General features: G+C 33.5%; 1 protein-coding gene across 3 annotated transcripts in view; it reads right to left on the reverse strand.

Moving 5' to 3' along the window:
- The window catches only part of LOC118198851 (protein NipSnap-like), a 49,111-nt gene extending 33,614 nt beyond the window's left edge, over window positions 1–15,497 (reverse strand). The window contains exons 1-4 of one of the 3 annotated variants that reach the window (XM_035370636.2): window positions 15,388–15,497; window positions 14,152–14,291; window positions 4,223–4,268; window positions 2,728–2,819 (exon numbers count right to left, since the gene is read on the reverse strand). In XM_035370636.2, coding sequence (XP_035226527.1) covers window positions 2,728–2,819; window positions 4,223–4,268; window positions 14,152–14,230 — 217 coding nt within the window. In that variant the 5' untranslated portion in view covers window positions 14,231–14,291; window positions 15,388–15,497. Of the gene's footprint in view, window positions 1–2,727; window positions 2,820–4,222; window positions 4,269–14,151; window positions 14,292–14,884; window positions 14,935–15,042; window positions 15,202–15,387 lie in introns of those variants that run through there. The other 2 variants (XM_035370635.2, XM_085812011.1) reach the window with 2 other exon arrangements.
- Window positions 15,498–20,623: the final 5,126 nt, after the last annotated feature.

The following is a 20,623-nucleotide window of genomic DNA, read 5'->3' on the forward strand; positions in this document are numbered from 1 at the left end:
ATAGAGTAGCACAACAGTTTGAAAATAGTTAGGCAAATTTTCAATTAACTTCTAGCCTCTATGGCAACTGCATTTATACACTCTTCCCAAGAGATTTGAATAAACATGTCCAATAAATGAAGAATGCATCACAAGAACATCCTAAAAAAATCGGTCTGAACCTCTTAAAATCTCAAAAAACTTCTCTCACCAAAGCCCAATAGACTTTAACAGCCTGTATCTCTGGTTCTCTTTAGGCTCTTTTCAAAAGTTTAAAGTCTGGTTATATATTAAAAAATCTATGACAGTCAATATACAACAAAATGCAAATAAATATTAAAAGAATTATAATGCAGTTATTACATTAAAATAAAATGAAGCTACTTTTTTTAAGTGAGACACCAGTCATAACTATTTATTAACATCCTACAAATAGCTATGCAGTGATGTCATTATGAACAAGCTTCAACACAGTAATTTTTCCTTCGACACTTTAAGTTGCATTTTTGTTCAAGTGTTCATTTTTATTGTGTACCTACTTATTTTTAGACAAAGAATCAACATGAAGTATATGATTAGGTAATTGACAAAAGAAGAAAAGTGGTGATTAAATTTTTTTATGATAAAGATATGCATAGTGAAAGGCATTTGGAAAACAACGAAATGAATTTGTTTTTACAACTATCGAAGCACCAAAATAATGTGTAGTGAAAGATAGCTTCATAAAAAGAAAGTTTTATAAGGCAGATTTTAATTCAAAGGATTATACATCCCTTTTCTAATAGCTGTTTGTTTTATTTACTTTCCATATCAAATGCTCATGCAATGTTGGTAGATTTCTGTCAACTGCAAATAATGAATCACTTAACAACTTCTGACTGGATTAATTACATAAATTTCTAGTTGTGAATCTTTCATTTGTCTTTTTTTTTTTTTTTTTTTTTTTTGTCTGTGTGTGTGTTTTGGATTTATTACAAAAAAACTATTCTTTTCATGCAACAATATGCATCCTTCCAGTTGCCATTTTCTATTTCTAGCCAGTTTCTCTGCCAAAATTTATACATGGCACCAAGTGATGCCTTGTTAACGAAAAGATACCAAATGTACTCTACTTCTGAAAATCTGGTAAAACTACAAATAGAAATGCAAAATCTAGTAATATTAAATTATCTTAATTGGAAATGATGAATAAAATAAAGAAATTAACAGGAAAGTATATAGAAAAAAATATAATGAGGAAATAAAAAAAGTAAATAATTAATGAAATACTCTGCTCAGCAGTAGTGAACCCTTAGAATTTCATGGACCACTACATATATAATTTTATATTTAGCAGACCACTAATATGGATTTGAAAAAGGTAAATACATTTATACAATAATAATCAGCAAACTACACATATTTTGTTCACATTGAAAAATTACATGAAAAGTACAAAAATCTTACCTTCTTGCACAGAAAGCTTCACATTTCCATATCACTGAACAAAAACTTCATGAAAAGCAAGAACAAACCAGCAAACACAAAGCAATATAGTACAAAGTCTTTAATCTGGAAAGCCATAATCCGGAATGATCTGTAATCTGGACCTCAAAGCTACAAACTTTCTGCGCTTACATAGCATTTACGCATGCGCATTTAATGTATAACGGACGGTATAAGCTAGGCTAAAATTATCTAATTATCTATCTCAGATAATGTTGCAGATTGCGTTGTTCCTTAATCTTCTAATTGGATTATTAATTTCTGCAGACTGTTAGAGAAATTTTATAAAAAGTAAGCTTGAACTTTTGATTATGTCAAAAATAGTTTCTGATTCTGGAGCTGCCAAAAGATCTACAAAGCAAAAGCATGTTTCGATGTCCATCAAACACAAAGTGGAATTGCTTCAAAAATTGGATAAAGGCATGAAGAAAGTGACAGGCAGGTTAGTGAAAACAAAAAAATTTCGATTGACAAGTTAGTCGGTATTCTTGGCACAGCAATTAGAGGACTTGAACAGCGAAACTTTATAACTGAACAAGAAATTATGTCTGTTTATAGAATTAAAGAGAAAGTATTAGCACACAAAAATGAAGCAACTTAAACAACTTACATTGAAAGAAATGTTTAATAAACTAAACAAATAAATATTAAGCTTTTTTTTTTATTTTGATACCCTTTAGATCATAATTGCTCTTTATTTAAAAAATTACGGTTTTATATTTTTAATTTTATAATTTCTGCATGCCATCTTACCAGATTTAAAATTGATGATCTTTAATCCGGAAAAACCCCTAATTCGGAATCGCCGAAATCCTTACGAGTCCAGATCAACGACTTTGTACTATATCAATAAACTGATAGTATTATGCCGCAAAATTTTAATTATTGTAAACATAATAATCATCACTTTCTCAGCAATGGTTCCAATGATAAGCAATTAGACAAAGAAAAACGGAAACTTCCAGTAATGCAATTGTAAACAAGAATGCAGATGGTTCTCATAAAAATCCCTCAAATTTACTATAGACACACATAAAAACTGTGTCATTAACGACTACAATAGTCATTTTTTAAACTGAATCTTCATAAAAATAGAAATTATGTCTCAATTTTTCTGCGAACCATAGAAAGTCTTCACGGACCAACAGTGGTCCATGGACCACCTTTGGCGATCGCTGCTCTAAACAACAAAGTTAGTTTCAAAACAAACTGAATATTAAAAAAAAAATTACACCACATATTTTAACAAAACGTTTTACTCACTAAACTGATCTTGATCACCTATTTCTACACGCCAGCTCCCAACTAATTCAGTACCTTCTGACTTTTCTGCCGCTACTTTTGCATAGTTTTCACTAAAACACAAAAGAAATTAAATTTAAAAACATGCATTATTAAGTACGTATGTTTATATACAAAAGGCTTTGATTACAAAAGACTAAAAAATAAGAAAATAAAATTTTCGTTGTAGCAATGTTAAAAATTTATTAATGGGTTATTTATAAAGAAATTTATAATGAAGGATAATTCAATCAGAAAAAGTCAAATTTTTTTAAAACAAACCTTTTTCATATCATATTTATATATGGTTTGACAATTAAACAAGATTTTGTTTAAACTCCCAAGGGTTATGAACATAACCAATTCATTACACATGAAAATGTCAGATGGCTCCTGATGTATCCAGTTTTGAGTTTGATGTATATTTGATGAAAATGAGTTAAGATATTAAATCAGAGGGATCATTTTAGAGTTAACTGGTATCCAAACAAATTCAAGCCATTGCTTTCAGTGAGAAATGATGACTTAGTAATTTTGTACATCCTTCAACATCAGCCTTCCAATATGACATATTCACTTCAGAATAGTAGTTCCTATAGACATCCTATAGTATCCTTTTTTAACTTTAATCAACAAGAGATAAAAAAAAATTATAATTTGAGATAAATTCAAATAAATTTTCTATTGAATTAATTTTATTCTCAAAGAAACATTTGGGAAGCACTTCCGCAAAGGATCCGTTAAATGTAAACATCCCCAAAAAATATCGATAAACGTTCAAAGCTGGTAACCCAGCAAATTAGTTTGTTGGAGGTAGCAACCTGGTTCGCCCTTAGAGAATATTTCTCTTCTGTTCGAGGCTCCGTTTTGCCGCTGGCTAGCGGTGCGTCACTACCGGGTGAGGTGGTGAAAATCGGCGGGGGTGAATATAACACAGCTTTTTAGAATACTATGGCTGTGTTCTTACGTACTTTTTAAAAGTCTTTAAACGCGTAAAACCACACGGCTCCTAAAATATTATGATTAATGTGGGCCGCAATAATATACGTTTTAAATAATTAAGTTTTTATTTTTATTACTGTTTTTTTACCTAAAATAATAAGAATTAAATCAGTTTTCATGCTTAAATAATTAACAGACGAAATGACAGCGTTGCGTGCAAAACAAGCAAAATGAAAGTTTCTATCATAAAATGAATGCGTCGAAATGCTTTCCTTTTTTCTTTGTCTATATTGTCTTATCTTTATCTATTTTCAGACACATTGCATAAAAATATTTGATGATTGTAAAATTATTATCATAAAATTTAGCAGTAAAAAATATCAAAACTGTTAAATTTTTTGGGGTCGCAACCCACAGTTTGAGAAACGCTGATTTAACACATTAAGGAAGAAAACAGCAAATTACATTGAACTACATATTTGATTTGTTTGAAATTCTTTAAAGATTAAGTTATGCATGAAAAGTTTTAACTTACTAATTCTCCAGGTATGGTTCGATTTTTTCAGGTTTGACATCATGAGCTAGAAAAATTGACAAATAATACATATCTAAAATATGTTTGAATTTTTAAGCATACATTAATGTTAAAAGACTTCTTTAAATTAGAAAATGACACATCATAAAAATTGTTTTTTTAATAAACAGCTGTATATTTAAAATCTGTATTATTATTATATTTATATCTGTATATCTTAAATACATTAAATGTTTTTATAATCTTTAAAGCTTTCTCAACTTACATAAATTTGCAGTTACAACAGTGCACAAGTTTTAACATTTAAACTAAAACCTACCAATTAGATATAAGTATTCTGTAAATAACTCCTCTTTTTTGCTGACACATACTTCTTGCATTCAGTTATATTCTTGTAAAATAAAAACAAATTACAAGACATTTTATATCCTCAGTTTGTTTTTATATAACATAATTTTGCTTTTATATTACTATAATAATTTATTTCAGATTCTTATATATATATATATATATATATATATCTTATAATTTTATATCAGAGTAAATACTCCTGCATAATGCTCAATTTATAAAGTAGCATGAAAATATTATTATGTAACTAATGTTGTGGTTTCTTATTAAGTTAATTAAGCAATTTACAAATATTATCGCATAAAATTCAAGTTATGTAAAGTTCTATGGAATGCATTACCTAATACAGGATATTACTATATATTAAATTTAGGTTAAGGTTTTTAAAAACAAACAACCCAACAGACTTCTATTACATTTTTAAAATATGAAACTGAATGCATAGTATCTGTTGGATATTTATTCCAGACATTAACATAAATTAGCATATTTATGCCTATTACATTATTATTTTTAATCTACAGAAAGAAGGTGTTTTATTATAAATTGAATTATTTAAAGAGAATAATTTATGAAATTTAAGTTTTTATACTTAAAAAATGATAAGTGATAAAAAATTAAAAATAAGTAAATGTAACTAGCAATTTTGAAAATAAGAAGACAGCATTCAGACTAATAAGCTCTCATTAAATTATACTGATTACAACAGCAGAAATTTACCTATTAATAAACAGTCAAAGAGAAATATGAATCGATGTTTTTCACCTGTCAAACACTGAAGACAGGAAACATGAATGAATATTATTCAATTTTCAGACATTGAAGACACAAGGCTATAAATCATATCTTGTGTACCTAAAACTATTAGTATATGAATAACAATCATAGTGTTTAAATGATTTTGTGTCCATACCATTATAGCCTTATAGATCCTCAAATAATTTTGAACATTTGTTAAAAATGAAGAATATATAAAATATTTTTGTAAATGTATTTTCACATGTACCAAATGATGCCAAGATTGCAATAAAGAAAACAATTACAGTGACTTTTTCTAAGATTTATATCTTCAAAATACAGTTAAAATAATTTTTTTCTACCTTACAAACATTAAGGCATGCCCTTCCTGGCTTTTGTGCTGTTGCTCTACCCATGCACAAAACTATCGCATTTTTGCTAAAAAGAAAATCAGAAAATTGCACACATTTGGAATCACATACAAACTTGGCACCAAAATTCTACAATGTGAACAAAAAAAAAAAAAAAAAAAAAAAAAAAAAAAAAAAAAAAAAAGACTGTGCAATCTTGTATGGAAATCAACCAGTGAGTCACCTACAAGTTTCGATTTTTATAGCAGTGAGATGAAAATAACTGCATTTTGAAGAAAATCAATTAAAAAATTTTATGTATGTTATCTGAGTGGAATTTAATACTATAATACACAAAATAACTATTAAATGTCTATAAAGCTCCACACTTAATAGAAAGTTACCTTTTTCTCCACAGCAGATGATGAAAGAAAATATTTTCTAGAAGTATTCTTGAAATATATAAAAATATAGTTTTAGAGATAAATATATCAACTAAATTTGAGTAGAAAAGGAAAAAGGTTACTAAATCAAATTAAAAATCAATTCATAAGTAAACTAATTTTCCAACAAAAATATCTTTTTCATAATTGAAATTATAGAAGAGTTAAGCATTTTAATCTCACAACTGAAACTGAAATATGAAAATTTAACTTGTTACAAAGCGTGTTACAATTTTTGTTTTCTAACTGGTGAGAAATTATTGGAAAACTAACAGCTTATAAGTCAGCATCTCAATATCAAATGATAAAAATGATGAAGAAATTCAGTTAGAAATATCTAATTTTTAAAACCATGCTATTTCAATTATTCTTGACACTAAAGCAGTTAGGAGATTAAATATTTTAAAAAGACATTTTCAAATATAGCTTAGTTCAGTTACACCTGAAATTTAAGTGGCATTAAGAATGCTTTTAATACTGCCAGTTACAGTTGCTAATGGAGAAAGAAGCTTCAGCAAACTTAAAATAATAATAACAATAATAATAAGATACAGTACAAAGTCCGTAATCCGGACGTCCATTATCTGGCCCTCAAGGCCACAAACCTTTTTTTGTATGCTTTATGCATGCGCGTTTAATGTAATATAACGGACGGTATTAGCTAGGTTAAAATTATCTTTACTGATTTTAAAGCATTTCAGTTAATGTTGCAGATTGCGCTGTTCCTTAATCTTCTAATTGGATCCGGCTTCTTATTTTTTGCAGACTGTTAGAGCAATTTCACAGAAATTAAGCTTGAACTTTCGATTATGTCAAAAAGAGTTTCCAATTCTGGAGCTGCCAAAGGATCTACAAAGCAAAAGCATGTTTCGATGTCCATCAAACAAAAAGTGGAATTGCTGGAAAAAATGGATAAAGGCATAGCCGTCTCAAAATTATGAAAGCAGTATGACATTGGAAAATCAACGGTATATAACATAAGCAAAACAAAAGAGGAACTTTTTGAATTTTTTTGTGGATTTTGACACCCCACTTGCAATGAATAACAGAAAAAGGGTTTGTTATGCTAAAAGTGACGATGATAACACAGTGATTATTGAATGGGTCAGACAGCATGTCGCAGCGAGGGCATGCCATTGATGGTTCCAATGTTAATGGCTCAATAGAAACTATTTCATGAAGAAATGAATGTAAACACTGAGTGCACATATTCAACAGGTTGGTTAACCAAATTTAAAAATTGCAATGGTATAAGACAACTAAAAATTTCAGGTGAAAAAGCTTCAGCTGATACTGAAGCTGCTGAACAATTTGCAAATGAATTCACTGAACTCATTACCAGTGAACAATTATCTCCAGAACAAATTTACAACACTGACAAAACTGGTCTTTTCTGGCAATATGTACCACAAATTATCTTGGCAACCTCTATAGAAAAGGCTCCAACTGGTGTCAAAGAATCCTAAGCGATTAATCGGAAAACATGAATGACCTCGAGCATTTAAAGCAGTAAGGATTTTCCTCATTATATATTATCATGCAAGTATAAGAGCATGGATGACACAAGTGCTGATGAATGATTGGTTTGAAAATCATTTTATACCCAAGGCTCGGCGACATTTGAATTCGGTTGGTTTACCTGATGACTCAAAAATAATCCTGATTGTTTTTCAAGCACTTACTGTTCGGCGCATACTTCACTTAAAGTTTTAGTGAAAGATAATGTATCCATATTATTCTTCCCTCCAAATTGTATGTCTATCATTCAGCCTATGAATATGGGAATAGTACACGCACTGAAATGCAAACATAAAGTAGCACTTTTAAAATCTATGTTAAATTTTTTTAACAATGGCAAGACTATTCAAGACTTTGAAATTTTTTAGCATAATATCTACTGTGTGAACCATCGCAAGATCGTGGGAGGATGTGTCTCCAGATACATTAAAAAATGCTGGGCATAATTTATGGCCAGCTACCATATTTCATGGTGAGGACGATGAAGATGATAATCGCGAATTTGAAGGTTTTCGGACATTGTAAACTAAAGGTGAAATTTTCCAGTTATTAGATTTTGTAAAGAAATGTGGAGAAGTGGTAATAAATGAAGATGAAATAGCAGAAGTTTTTCATTGCGACGACAATGCCCCAATCATCAATCAATTAACGGGCGGCGAAATCCGTAGTATGGTTCTAGATCCAGAAAATATCGCTTCTGATAGTGAAAAAAATGACAGAGAGGTTATTGAAAATGAAAAAATTTCGATTGACAAGTTAGTTGGTATTCTCGACACAGCAATTACAGGACTCGAACAGTGGAACTTTGTAACTGAACAAGAAATTATGTCTATTTATAGAATTAAAGAGAAAGTATTAGCACAAAAAACGAAGCAACTTAAACAACTTACATAGGAAGAATTGTTTAATAAAGTAAATAAATAAATATTAAGTTTTTTTTATTATTTTTTTTATTTTGATAACCTTTAGATCATAATTGCTCTTTATTTCATTAATTACAGTTTCATATTTTTAATAGTAAAATTTCAGCATGCCATCTTACCAGATTTAAATATATGATCTATAATCTGGAAAAACTCCTAATCCAGAATCACCAAAGTCCCGACGAGTTCGGATTATGGACTTTGTACTGTATATACCACATTTTTACCTGATCTTTAAAAAAAAAAAACTTTCAAACACGAGCATATAGAGCATAAATTAACCTTTTCATGCTCATCAACAAACTCAACTCGCATTCCTGTTATGCACCGCAGTGGGTATAAGTGAACATAGCTCGCATTACAAATTTACAACTGACAGATATTACGTAAATTTGAGAAGAAGGAATTGCTTTATCTAGTGACCACTGAAGGGTTAAATGATCAAGTACAATTTGAAAAATTAGTAATAATTTTACTTTATTAAAAGCAGGGGAAAATAGGTAAGTGCTTGAAAAATTAATGCAACATTTGTTTTATTACTTACATTATTATTTATATTGGTTAATCTTTGGATTATGGTAACTTGACGATTTTTGGCAAAAATTTGGCGACCAACCCTGCTACAGCAACCTGCTAGTTTGTTTTTTGACGCCATTTTGTTTTCACGAAGAAAAGACATTTTTTTTTAATCCACATTTTTTTCCAACAATCTGCTAGCCGAATTACGCTTATGCTAGAACTTTTCTGGGACAAAAGTGCTTAATCATGATGAAGATTAGGTGCAAAACTGGGAAAAAGTACAGAATCGCCCACTGCTTGCCGCGTTTTTAAGAATTGCACATACACGGTATCATCCATGTACACGTCGACCTATTTTCATATTTTAAATTTTCTATTGAGCCATTAACATTTCACCTATTTAAAAAAAATCCCAGAATTTCACAAAAATGGCATTGCGCACACTCTTGACTTTATCCATGTACACTGTTAAAGTCCAAGCTAGTAACCTTTATCGCCTTACCAAACTGTCGCCAAACTACCTGTTACCCTATTCCAAAGCCTTTATATTATTTCAATATTATTTATCAAAAAGGAAACTTTTAATGTTTTTCATTTCAAAACAGAAATTTATTTTATGTGTCATTTTCTGAATATATAAAGCTAAGATTAATTATTATTGTAAGAGTTACTGCATTATGATTTGAAACAGTTATTATTAATGGATATGAAATGTACACATATGGTTAACTTTAACGTATGTATGCGCGTACTTATTCTTGTCTAATTTATTTTTTAATTATTTTATTTATTTATTATCAAATGGTCAGACAGCTTGCATTGTTTATGGGCCTGCGTATTTACCTTTTTGCTTCAGATGAAAAAATATATGCAACAACACAGTCAAAACATGATGTCTAAATAAAAAGGTAACATAAAAGAAGGAGGGCACTCTATATTTTGGGGTACCCCTTGGGTTATGGGCAAGTTGTTGTTTCATTTATGGTAACTTGAGTATTTTACACTTTATATTTTGGAAATCCTATCATGACACAATTGGTTGTAATGTGTGATCGCACTGATTTTGTGTTGGGAGAATATTTCTCAGAGCTTACTTCTGTGCTAGATGTCGATTAGGAAGTACGTTGCTTATTTTGTGCTTTACACTTGGCTGCTGGTGGTAAGATTAACGCGAAGGTTCTGTACGATTTGGAATGAATGGAAGAAAGCATTGATTTACTGCCGGGATTCCCAAAGTTGTCGATATCGACCCCTTTCCTAGGGGTCGACATAAACGAAAACTGATTTTGGGGGTCGACGAGGTCTAAAAATCGACCCCTATTAAATTAACACAAGTTCTTATTTAAAACTTTCAAGATAGGTAGGTACTGTATTGTTTATGTTGTATTACATGTACTAAGAATAATTAATATTTTTGTAGGAAACAGCATTGTTGTAGTAATGTAAAGTCTCAAGTTCGTACAAGATGAAGAACTCAGCAAGTCTGTGTGGACAAGTTTGTGCAAGATAATGAGTTCAAGCGTACGTTATTCAGGCGCATTTTGACTTGCTCTCTATTTGATGCTTTCATGATTTAACACGAATGAATTCATGATCAAGTCCAAACATGTTCCTGATATTTTACTATTTAACGAGCTTGCACTTAGGTTGAAAGTTCATTTGCGTTTTGAAATTCGTTGGAGCTTGAACGATAATAACTCATATAAGTACTCATTTATTTCAAGAGATTACAGAGTTATTACATAGCTAATTAAGTTAAGTAAAGTGACTGATTACTGAGATTTTATGATGGCGGATACGAAAAAAAATGCAGACAATACAGTTTGGACTACTTGAAGTTCAGATTTATTGAATCTCCATCAAATCAACACTTGCCGATGTGTCTCATATGTGAAAAAGTATTCAGTAATGATGCCATGAAGCCTTCAAAAAAGGATGACCACTTATCAAGAGTACATGCTGACAAAAAAAGTAAGCCCTTGATATTTTTTCAAGCACTTAAAGAAAAACTAGACAAAAGGCCATCCATAAGATCGATGTTTGTGTCATCATCTATTAAAGACGACGATGGTTTACGAATGTCCTATAATATATCTTTACTAATAGCGAAGTCGGGGAAACCCAACACAATTGGAGAGCAGCTTATCTTACCAGCCATTACGGAGGTCCTTAACAATGCATTGCACAAACCCGCACATGATATTTTAAAGAGAATACCTTTGAGCAATAACACCGTTCAGAGACGCATAGACGAGATGGGAAGCAATGTGGAAAACATTTTATACAAGTTCTTACAGACCAACAGATTCTCTCTCCAGTTGGACGAGTCTACATTACCCGGCAATGAAGCTCTGTTGTTAGGATATGTTCGATTTATCAAAGATGAAAATATGTGCTAAGAACTGCTTTTTGCTACATATTTAGAGACTGATAGCAGAGGAGAATCGATTTTTCAGGCCGTGGAACATTTTTTTTACTGACAAAGCTATTTCCATGGAAGAACATTGTTTCTGTTGCGACTGATGGTGCACCGTCTATGGTTGGTCGTCATTGTGGTTTTATAGCTCACTTAAAGCGACAACTGCCTGATGTACTGGTCATTCACTGCGTGATTCACAGGCAGCATTTAGTAGCAAAAAAGCTGAGTCCTTAATTGCATAAGTCTTTACAATATGTAATAAATGCTATCAACAAGATTCAAAGCAATTCTTTGAACTCTCGGTTATTTGCTCAGCTATGTGAGGAAAACAACGAAGTCTTTACTCGATTACTTCTGCACACTGAAGTTCGCTGGCTATCAAGAGGCTCTTGCTTAAAAAGATTTTCAGCCATTTTTGAATCTGTGTTGGAGTTTTTACAAGAAAACGATTTGCATTTGAAAGAAAATCTGAACAATTGTAAAACAGATATTTATTACTTGACTGATATCTTTGGAATGTTCAACAAAGTTAATTTGCAACTGCAGGGTGACGATCTTACCTTGATTAAAACAAAATCAATAATATCGGCCTTCGTGGGTAAACTAATCCTTTATAAACAAAATTTAGGCAGAAAAGAATATTTGCAGTTTCCGCATTTGTCAAAATTACCAGAAATGCTTCAAGATGATGACATTTTATTATATGTCACTCACTTTGACGCATTACACAAGGATTTTACGGAGAGGTTTGAGAATCTTTTAAATTTACAAATTCCTCAATGGATAATAAATCCGTACAATACCACAGGCATAGAAGAAGCCAATGTGATAATGCAAGAAGAGTTGATTACCATCAGCACAGACTAAGAGCTTAAGCAGAAGTTCAACCAAGGCTATCAGAAGTTCTGGTTGCAATGCAACATTGAAACACAGTATCCTACATTGTGGAACATTCCTGAAAAATACCTCATCGCTCTTCCATCATCATGCCTAGTTGAAAAAAGCTTCAGTGTGGTAATAAACATTTTGACGAAACAAAGAAACCGTTTGAAAATCAACCAAAGTGGAGATTTAAGGCTGCAACTCACAAATATCGAACCGGATGTAGCTAGATTGGTAGATAGTCACCAGGTTCATCCATCACACTGAATGTTTTATTTTCTCTTTGCGAATTAATACTTTTTTAAATATAATATCCTACCTACTCAAGATTCTTTAAGTACTTAATTTGTAATAATCATTATAAATTAAACTTGATATTTACTGAATTGTATGTCTTTTTATTTTGTTAAATTTTGATGAGAAAATGAAGTCAACTTTACTCACTTAACCAAGTGCAAAGTTTTCCAATTGGTACCTTAGTACCTAGTTATTTTGTATCAATAGGAAAAAACTAAAGATAGACCCCTTATTCATAATAGTCTGCTAACTTAAAGCATTGCTAATTCTCACTCTGTCTTCTTCTATTGACCTAAGTCAGAATGAAAAATAACACTCTGTAGCAGCTATTTTAAGTTAGCAGACCATTATGAATAAGGGGATTGATCTTAAAAGTAGGTAATTTGGCCATGGGGATCTGAGGTAACAGTTCATTTTGGAAAAAGGGTCACTTGCCCAAAATAGTTTGGGGATCCCTGATTTACTGATATGTAAATGAAGGATCTGGAAACCGGATCACACTATCAAAGATATCAACATTATCAAAGGTATGTCAGGTGTAATAAAAAGGGATTTTCGAAAGAAATGCAACCAACAATCCGACACTACGGAAGGTATTTTTGATTCTTAATTTTGTGAATTTATGTGACGATTGCAGTATACAGATTCTAGTTCAGATACTTTTACACAGTTTTGAGATGCTGTCAAGGAATTCTGTGCACCACACATTGAAGACACAGAAATTTCTAAATAAGGTAAGTCGATATTTTCTTTTTGTACTGTGTAGATCAGATAATATGTATTTCCATTTTTATGTTATCTCCTTGTTTTATTTTGATTTAAAATGCAGTTTACTGAGTTTTTTATGTTTTACTGCATTACGTTTTGGATGCCATTTCACTTGTAAGGGCGTTGCACATAAACAGGAGTGGTGCCAAAAACATCACCAATTTTACCTTGCGGGACCCTGAAACATAATTTTTGCAAGAAGAAAAAAGTCTATTAACTCAAAAATTATAGAGAAGGTCTATAGAAAGATCCTAATTTGAGAATACTATATAACTAAAACATCATGCATATACAAATACTACTATGCTTCCTAAATGCTCGGCAAACACTGAAAGCCTAGTGATATCTAACAGAAATTTCAACTCGCATCGGAAGAAAAAATCTTTAATAATCTTAAAACTGTAGTAGCTTTATTATCCAGTGATCAGTTATATGCTTTATGCATTATATAATGCCTAATCTACTTTCAGCTCTATATATATGTATTCAAATAAACATCCATAAATGCTTTACAAATTTTGGTATAATACTCAATAAACACATGAGATACTTGTCACAGTTCTTTTAAGATACGTTTTGTGCTGAATTAATTTTAACCCTTTTATATAGATTAAATTGCTATACTGGATAAATTAAACAATTCTGGCTTATTAATAAATGACTTCACTCAATCTTTAGTATACAAATATCCATAAATAAATATGTTACCATAAATACTTACTTTGCATCTCATATATTATTTCTGAAGCTGATAATAATCTTGAATGAGAATCATGACCAGGATCAATTTTTCGAACCATTAAAAGTTTACTAAACCAGCTATCACTATTAGAATTACAAGAACTTCCTATCCTAAAAGATCTGAAAACAAATACACACAAATGATGATATACACATAAGCACAAATTTATAAAAAATAGACACATGATAGTCATAATGTTAAAATACCCATTTCATCAAATAATAAGTCACAAATGTCAAATGATAAGGTACAAAATTCCATTTACAGACCTTAGACTATCAATCAGCTATAGTCACTTATAAAAAATTTATGAAAATATATCAGATCTTTCAGAAGAAGTATCAGATCTTTATCCAATATATTTGCTAGCCGTGATCGTGAATACTATGTCAATTATCGTGAATACCGAATATATCACCATTATACAATTTTATATCATGTTACATTTAAAAGCTGGAATAGATACAGTTAAAAGATAGCACAGTGTTTATGAAGTTATCACAATAATACGATTTAAAAGATGTATATTTCACGTCAATTAATTTTATTATGTGAAATAAGAAATGAAATGCACATTGTAATAAATAATTCAATGAAATGTACATTGCAAAAAATAATTCAAGTCACGACAATTAAGAATAGAAAAATACTATAATTTTTAATCGTTATTCTGATATGAAATTTTAACAAAAGTTCTTAAATAACATTCCACCTCACAGGAAACCGAACTTCAAAACTTGGATTGTATTTTCTTCCTAATGGAAACGACCTTTAATTCGACCCCGAATAAGGCATTAGTACATATATATTAATACTTTTAGCACTTCGAAAGTTAACGGACGGAAAATATAATATATATTTAGTTCACACCTTCGAAATGATGTGTTTAATCCGGTTTTCATGTGACGAACTGTATTTAGTAAGGAAGACATTCTTTTTCGTTTGCGATCGGTTTTCCTTTCGAATTAAGCGGAGACCGGATAGCTGTGTCTAATCGTCCGACATTGAACGGTTAGCCGATACACACTGAAAATGCTAGACTTCCGACTAGTTGCATAAAAACACCTTTTGTAATTTCTACGCTTTTGAATAGTTGTACGGAAAAGTTTGTGTACACTTGTGTTGGCCATAGGGAGGGTGAACACAATTCGAACGCTCACGAGTTTGTAAAAAGAATCAAAGATAGAAATTGAGGAGGAGAAATGTTCCAGTTACCTTTAGAATGGGAGCATTTGCTGAGAATACTCTGCGTTCGTCTTGTTATTTTACCACATTGGTATTGCACTTTCTGCAAGATATCTAACATCCATCGCCTTAACTCCAAGACTGTGGACTAAAACAGAATATGTAATAAGTCCTCCGAACCACCAAGTTAAAAATCTGGTGAGAGTGATTTGGTTTCCTGCACAGAGAAAAGAAGGTATTCCTACCTGCATTATCTTCCGAATGGACGTAAATGACAAGGCAAGCTAATTTTGTTATTTTGTTTAATGAATAATTTCTATGATTCTCTGACGTTTTGTTATTTCGTTTGATGAATAATTGCTGCGATTCACCGACGTATACACAGAACTTAATACAAAATGGAGAACTACAGATTTATGTAAAAATTAATCTAGTTTAAATATTTTACTTAATTTTGAAAAATATTTGGCACTTTGTACAAGCCATTCGCCTAATAGTATTGTGAATTCCTTCTCCTAAATTTTCGGTTCTGTGCTGAGTTCCAGCACACAAAGCGATTACTGGAAATAAACTGGCTGACTAGCTGAGGAAACAGGCAGCAAGATTTTGCAAAATGTTTCTGCCACAATTAATTTATTAAAACCCAAATTCAATAACAACTTCCTATTTCCATTAATAACCCTCTCCTCCATAATAAAAATCATTTTTCCTTTCGATATGACAGCTTGGCAGGACCATTAAGAAGCATATACTGAAAAAAGTGAAGAGAGAGATGGCTTCAGTTACCCCAAGTCGCAGGACGTGCGCTAGCTTTTACAAAGCTGGCAACAGAGCTAGGAAGCAGCTGCTTGTCAATCACACAGTACTTCTATTGATACGTCCGTTCCCTGGGTACTTGCACTGCTTCCGGCGCAGCAATATAGCTCTTTATGTCAGCGGTAAGAAAGAAACCCCACCTACTTATTTGTTACTCAAAAACATTACGATACCATTTTAAAAACTCAGCTTCCAGGAACTTTTCAGAGAGGGGTGCAAATAATCATTACGATCACGAAATACGATATCATTAATCTATCATACATTGCTAGGACCCAGCGGCGGCTGATGAGTTATTTAAACCACAAATATCGTATTATATTCTCGTGTGTCATGATCTAGACTCATTTTCTTACACGGCTTTTGATAAGCAATCTAGGGTAAAACGAAAGAAGAACAGGGCAGTAGCAGGTACTGGCAGTAGGAGGTGTGGGAGAAATGAGAAGAGAATCTTGTCGGCAGCGAAAGGGGGGAAAGGTCAGTGACGTTTCAAGATGGAACAGCGGATGCAAACCGCAAAATCAATTAAACGTGAATGAGTCAATTGCGGTTACTGTTGTTAGGTGTGTAGGATGTCATAGGGGTACCGATTTTTTTTCTTGGGTGCGGAGCGTGTCTGAAATTGCTAATAAAGGCCCGTCTACACGAAGCGATTTTCTCGGCCGACTTTCTGGTAGAGCAACAATTTTAAGGATCTGCGCATGTGCCAGAAATCGGTCATGTTCTCTGCCGCGATTTCAGAACTGGTGTTCACTGCTCACTAGCGTACATCAAGGATCAAGGAAGTTCGTGTTACGGAGTTCTTAGGCATAAACGCCTTTACCTCCACATCATCTGAAGAATAAAATGTCAACATCAAAAGAGGGAATTTTCTAATAAGGTAAAAATTTTGTTAAGCCGAAAAAAGCTTTTAAGAATAAGTGCCTTCACACTGAAAACAAATATAAAAACTCAGAAGGTCTAATTTTGCGCCAAAATAAGAGCCAGAATAAATTAGATAGGGGCAGTCATCTTAAACAAAATTTTTGCTAAAGACTAGAAAATAAAAGCAGGTGTTTCCTTGATACTTGATCTTTCTTTGCGAACGTCAACTTCGCGGAGGGGAAAGGACGGAGGGGGGAACGCTCTTACGCGTCGAAAAAAGTTGCTGTGTCAGTTGGTCAGCTGACGGAGGGAGCAGTTTCGTTTCCGTCCGCTATTCAGTGCGGTCTTTAAGGCCAAATGATTGACACCTCTTAAGGGGAGCTAAAAGCAAGTAAAAGCCCTTTTAGAAGGGCTGAAAGAGCTATTTTGAAGTAGAGAAATAGTCAATTGACTTTAGATTTAAAAATTAGGTTCAGTCGCCTGCGACTGTAAAGCTTCTTCTTAAAGAAGCAGGAGGGGTTCCTCCGGTCAATGACTTAAGCATTCAAGACTCGAGAGGCGGGAAGGGGAAGGAACGAGAAGTAATTATTCACATGTATGTCAGTGTGAGCATACCTTGCCCGTTTAAATGGGTTTGCAGCATAGTCCGGGTTGAGAACCGATCTCGGTCTCTTCCTAGATGAGGCTACTGCAGGATCATATACAGGTAGCATATGCAGCACAGGATTTGCAACATGTTGAATATTTTTGAAAAAGTTTTCCGAAAGTCGCTGTATAAAGCGATTAATGGGCATAATTTTGAGATCGTTATGAATCTCTTCGTTCCTTATATACCACGGAGCTTTGAGTATTTGCCGAAGCAATTTAGATTGAAAAGTTTGGACATGTTTTCTGTTAGTCAGTGCTGATGGGCCCCAAATGGGGCATGCATAAGTCAGAACAGGCCTTATGATAGACTTGTAGAGCAAAATCTTGTTGTCAATTGACAGGTCGCTATTTAAAGCGAAGAAGGGGCGCAGATTGGATTTGACAACCGTCGCATTCGCAATGATTTTTTGAATGTGAGGTTGCCAAGTTAATTTTGAATCAAGTAATACACCAAGATATTTATATGAAGAAACCCAGGGAATAGGTTCACCGAAGAGAATTAAGTTATCTAAACGGGGGATATTTCTTCGGATGAACAGAGTAGCAGCACATTTTGCGACATTGAATTAGATTTTATACAAACCGAGCCAGAGTTCTAAGGCTGAAAGGTAACTCTGTAGTGTAGAGATTACCGTGAAGGTGTTGGAATGCTGTGCGATGATGGCTGTATCGTCCGCATATAAAGCAAGATCGATACTAGGGGCCTTAGGAATGTCATTTACGTAGAGGTTGAAAACTGAAGGCCCGACGAGACTGCCCTGTGGACAGCCGGCATAGATTGGGCGGGGAGTGGAGAATTCGTGGTTAACTCGCACACGGAAACTTCGTCCTGTCAAGTACGAGTTAATAATTTTAATGAAATGAGCCGAGAAACCAAGCCGCATGAGCTTGTAGATAAGTCCGTCATGCCAAACCCTATGAAAGGCTTTGGCTACGTCAAGATAGACGATACCAGTTTTCTCTCGCTTGCGAAAGCCTTCATGAATGAATTCCACTACACGTAATAACTGGTGTACAGTGGAGTGTTTAGGTCGGAAGCCGAATTGTTCCGGGATGATCAAATTTTGATCTCGACAGAATTCATTCAGGCGATTAAGCAAGACATACTCGTAGATTTTTGAGAGAGACGAGAGCAGACTAATTGGTCTGTAATTGACGGGTAAGTTTAAATTTTGTCCCGGTTTTGGAATGGGCACGACAGCTGCAGTTTTCCAACAGTCGGGAAAATAGCTTCTGAGCATTAAATTAATAAGGACCGTAATCCAGACAATAAACATTACGGGGAAGTTTTTGATCATGCGATTCGAAATTGAATCTATGCCAGGGGCCTTGTCAGGTTTAATTTTATCAATGTAAACCATGACTTCAGTTGGATCAGTTGGCCTGAGGTCAGGCGTGAAAAGTTGTGATAGAAAGTCTTCAACCCGTGAATGGATGCGCCCCTGTGTAACCGGGCGGTTACAGTAGGAGTCGTTGTTTGGTGTGAATTGAGTAGCAAGGCTGTCAGCAATAGATTCGGCCTTTTCTGAGTCTGTGTAGGCCATCTGTGCGCCATCGGCCGTTTCAAGGGGCGGAATGAGCTTGTAATGTTTGCGTAATCGGGCGGCTGCACGCCAAATCGATTTGTTTTCAGTCGTTAGGGACTCAATATAATTTTCCCACTCCGCTTGTTTTAATAAGCGGGTTTCAGTCCTTATCTCGTTTTGTATCTTGCGAAATTGGACGCGGATACTGGGATCGCGAGACCTTTGCCAGATTCTTCGCAAGTAGTTCCGCTGCTTAATTTTGAATTTAGTCTCAGGTGGGAGTCTAGCCCCAGGGTGCTGAATAGGTTTTGAAGCCGCAGCTCTCGCTTCTTTAAGTAAAGACTCCAGATTTTTAATCTGCCTGTCAAAGTCCGCATTGCTGGAAATTTGTATGGGAGGGAGTGCTGTGTTTTCCAAAATAAATCGAAAATCGTCCCAATTTGTTGAGACTCGCTCCTGTAATTTTGAGTAACGATTTTGAACATCTAAGGTTATCAAAATAGGATAGTGATCAGAGTCTAAGTCTTGTATCACTTCAATTTCATGCCTAAAGAAAATATTATAGAAAGCAGCCAGATCGAGTACTGCAGGGGACCCTCTTACAGGGTAGTAAGTCGGGAGGGTAGGAGCTATGATCTGTACATGGTTACTCTGGCACCATGAATTTAGACTAATGCCATACCTGTTCCTGTTAGAACAAAACCATGCGGTAAGACGTGAATTTAGATCGCCAGCAATGATCAGGTGATTTGAAATATTCAAAAGTTTGTCAAAATCACTGACAGGGAAAGAAGGCCTTCCACGTGCAGTTGATTGTGGAGGTTAGTAAGCTGAAACAATTGTGAGTGGGGGAGAATTTTGAAGGAAAATTTGGATAATAGTCGCTTCCAAAATATTTAAATCAGGGGACGGTATTATGTGATGTTTGATCGATTGTTTCACATAAATACAAGTGCCACCACTCGGATTTCTGCCTTGTGACACCCTGTCCGTCGAGTAAATGTCATAATTCCCAATTTTGGGAGTATTTCCTGAGTTTAGATGAGTCTGTTGGACTAAAAACACGTCAAGATCGTGTTCTACCACAAAGTCTCTTACTTCATGGATCTTGTTTTGAAGTCCGTTGGCATTCCAAGAGCCAATGGTTAGTTCAGAGTTGGTAAATGAACTTTTTCTGACACAATTGAATATTAGGCCGTTTAAAAAGATTCCTGGTTGAAAAACAGAAGACATGGGTCTAATGAAGGTCGAAATTAATTTGAAAGCTCGATATAGCTTTCATATAAGTAAAAAGCCCTCATCAGAGCGTCTGCCTGCCTAAGCTTTGGCATAGCTCTTTTGAAGGCTTGGAGCAGAATATGCTTGTCTACCGTAGGGTCACGGGAGATTTCAATCAAGCATTTTAGTGTGGA

Source organism: Stegodyphus dumicola, chromosome 2 (genome assembly GCF_044657685.1).
Source record: "Stegodyphus dumicola isolate Sdum_Otavi_A_Nest chromosome 2, ASM4465768v1".
Lineage (NCBI taxonomy): Eukaryota > Metazoa > Arthropoda > Arachnida > Araneae > Eresidae > Stegodyphus > Stegodyphus dumicola.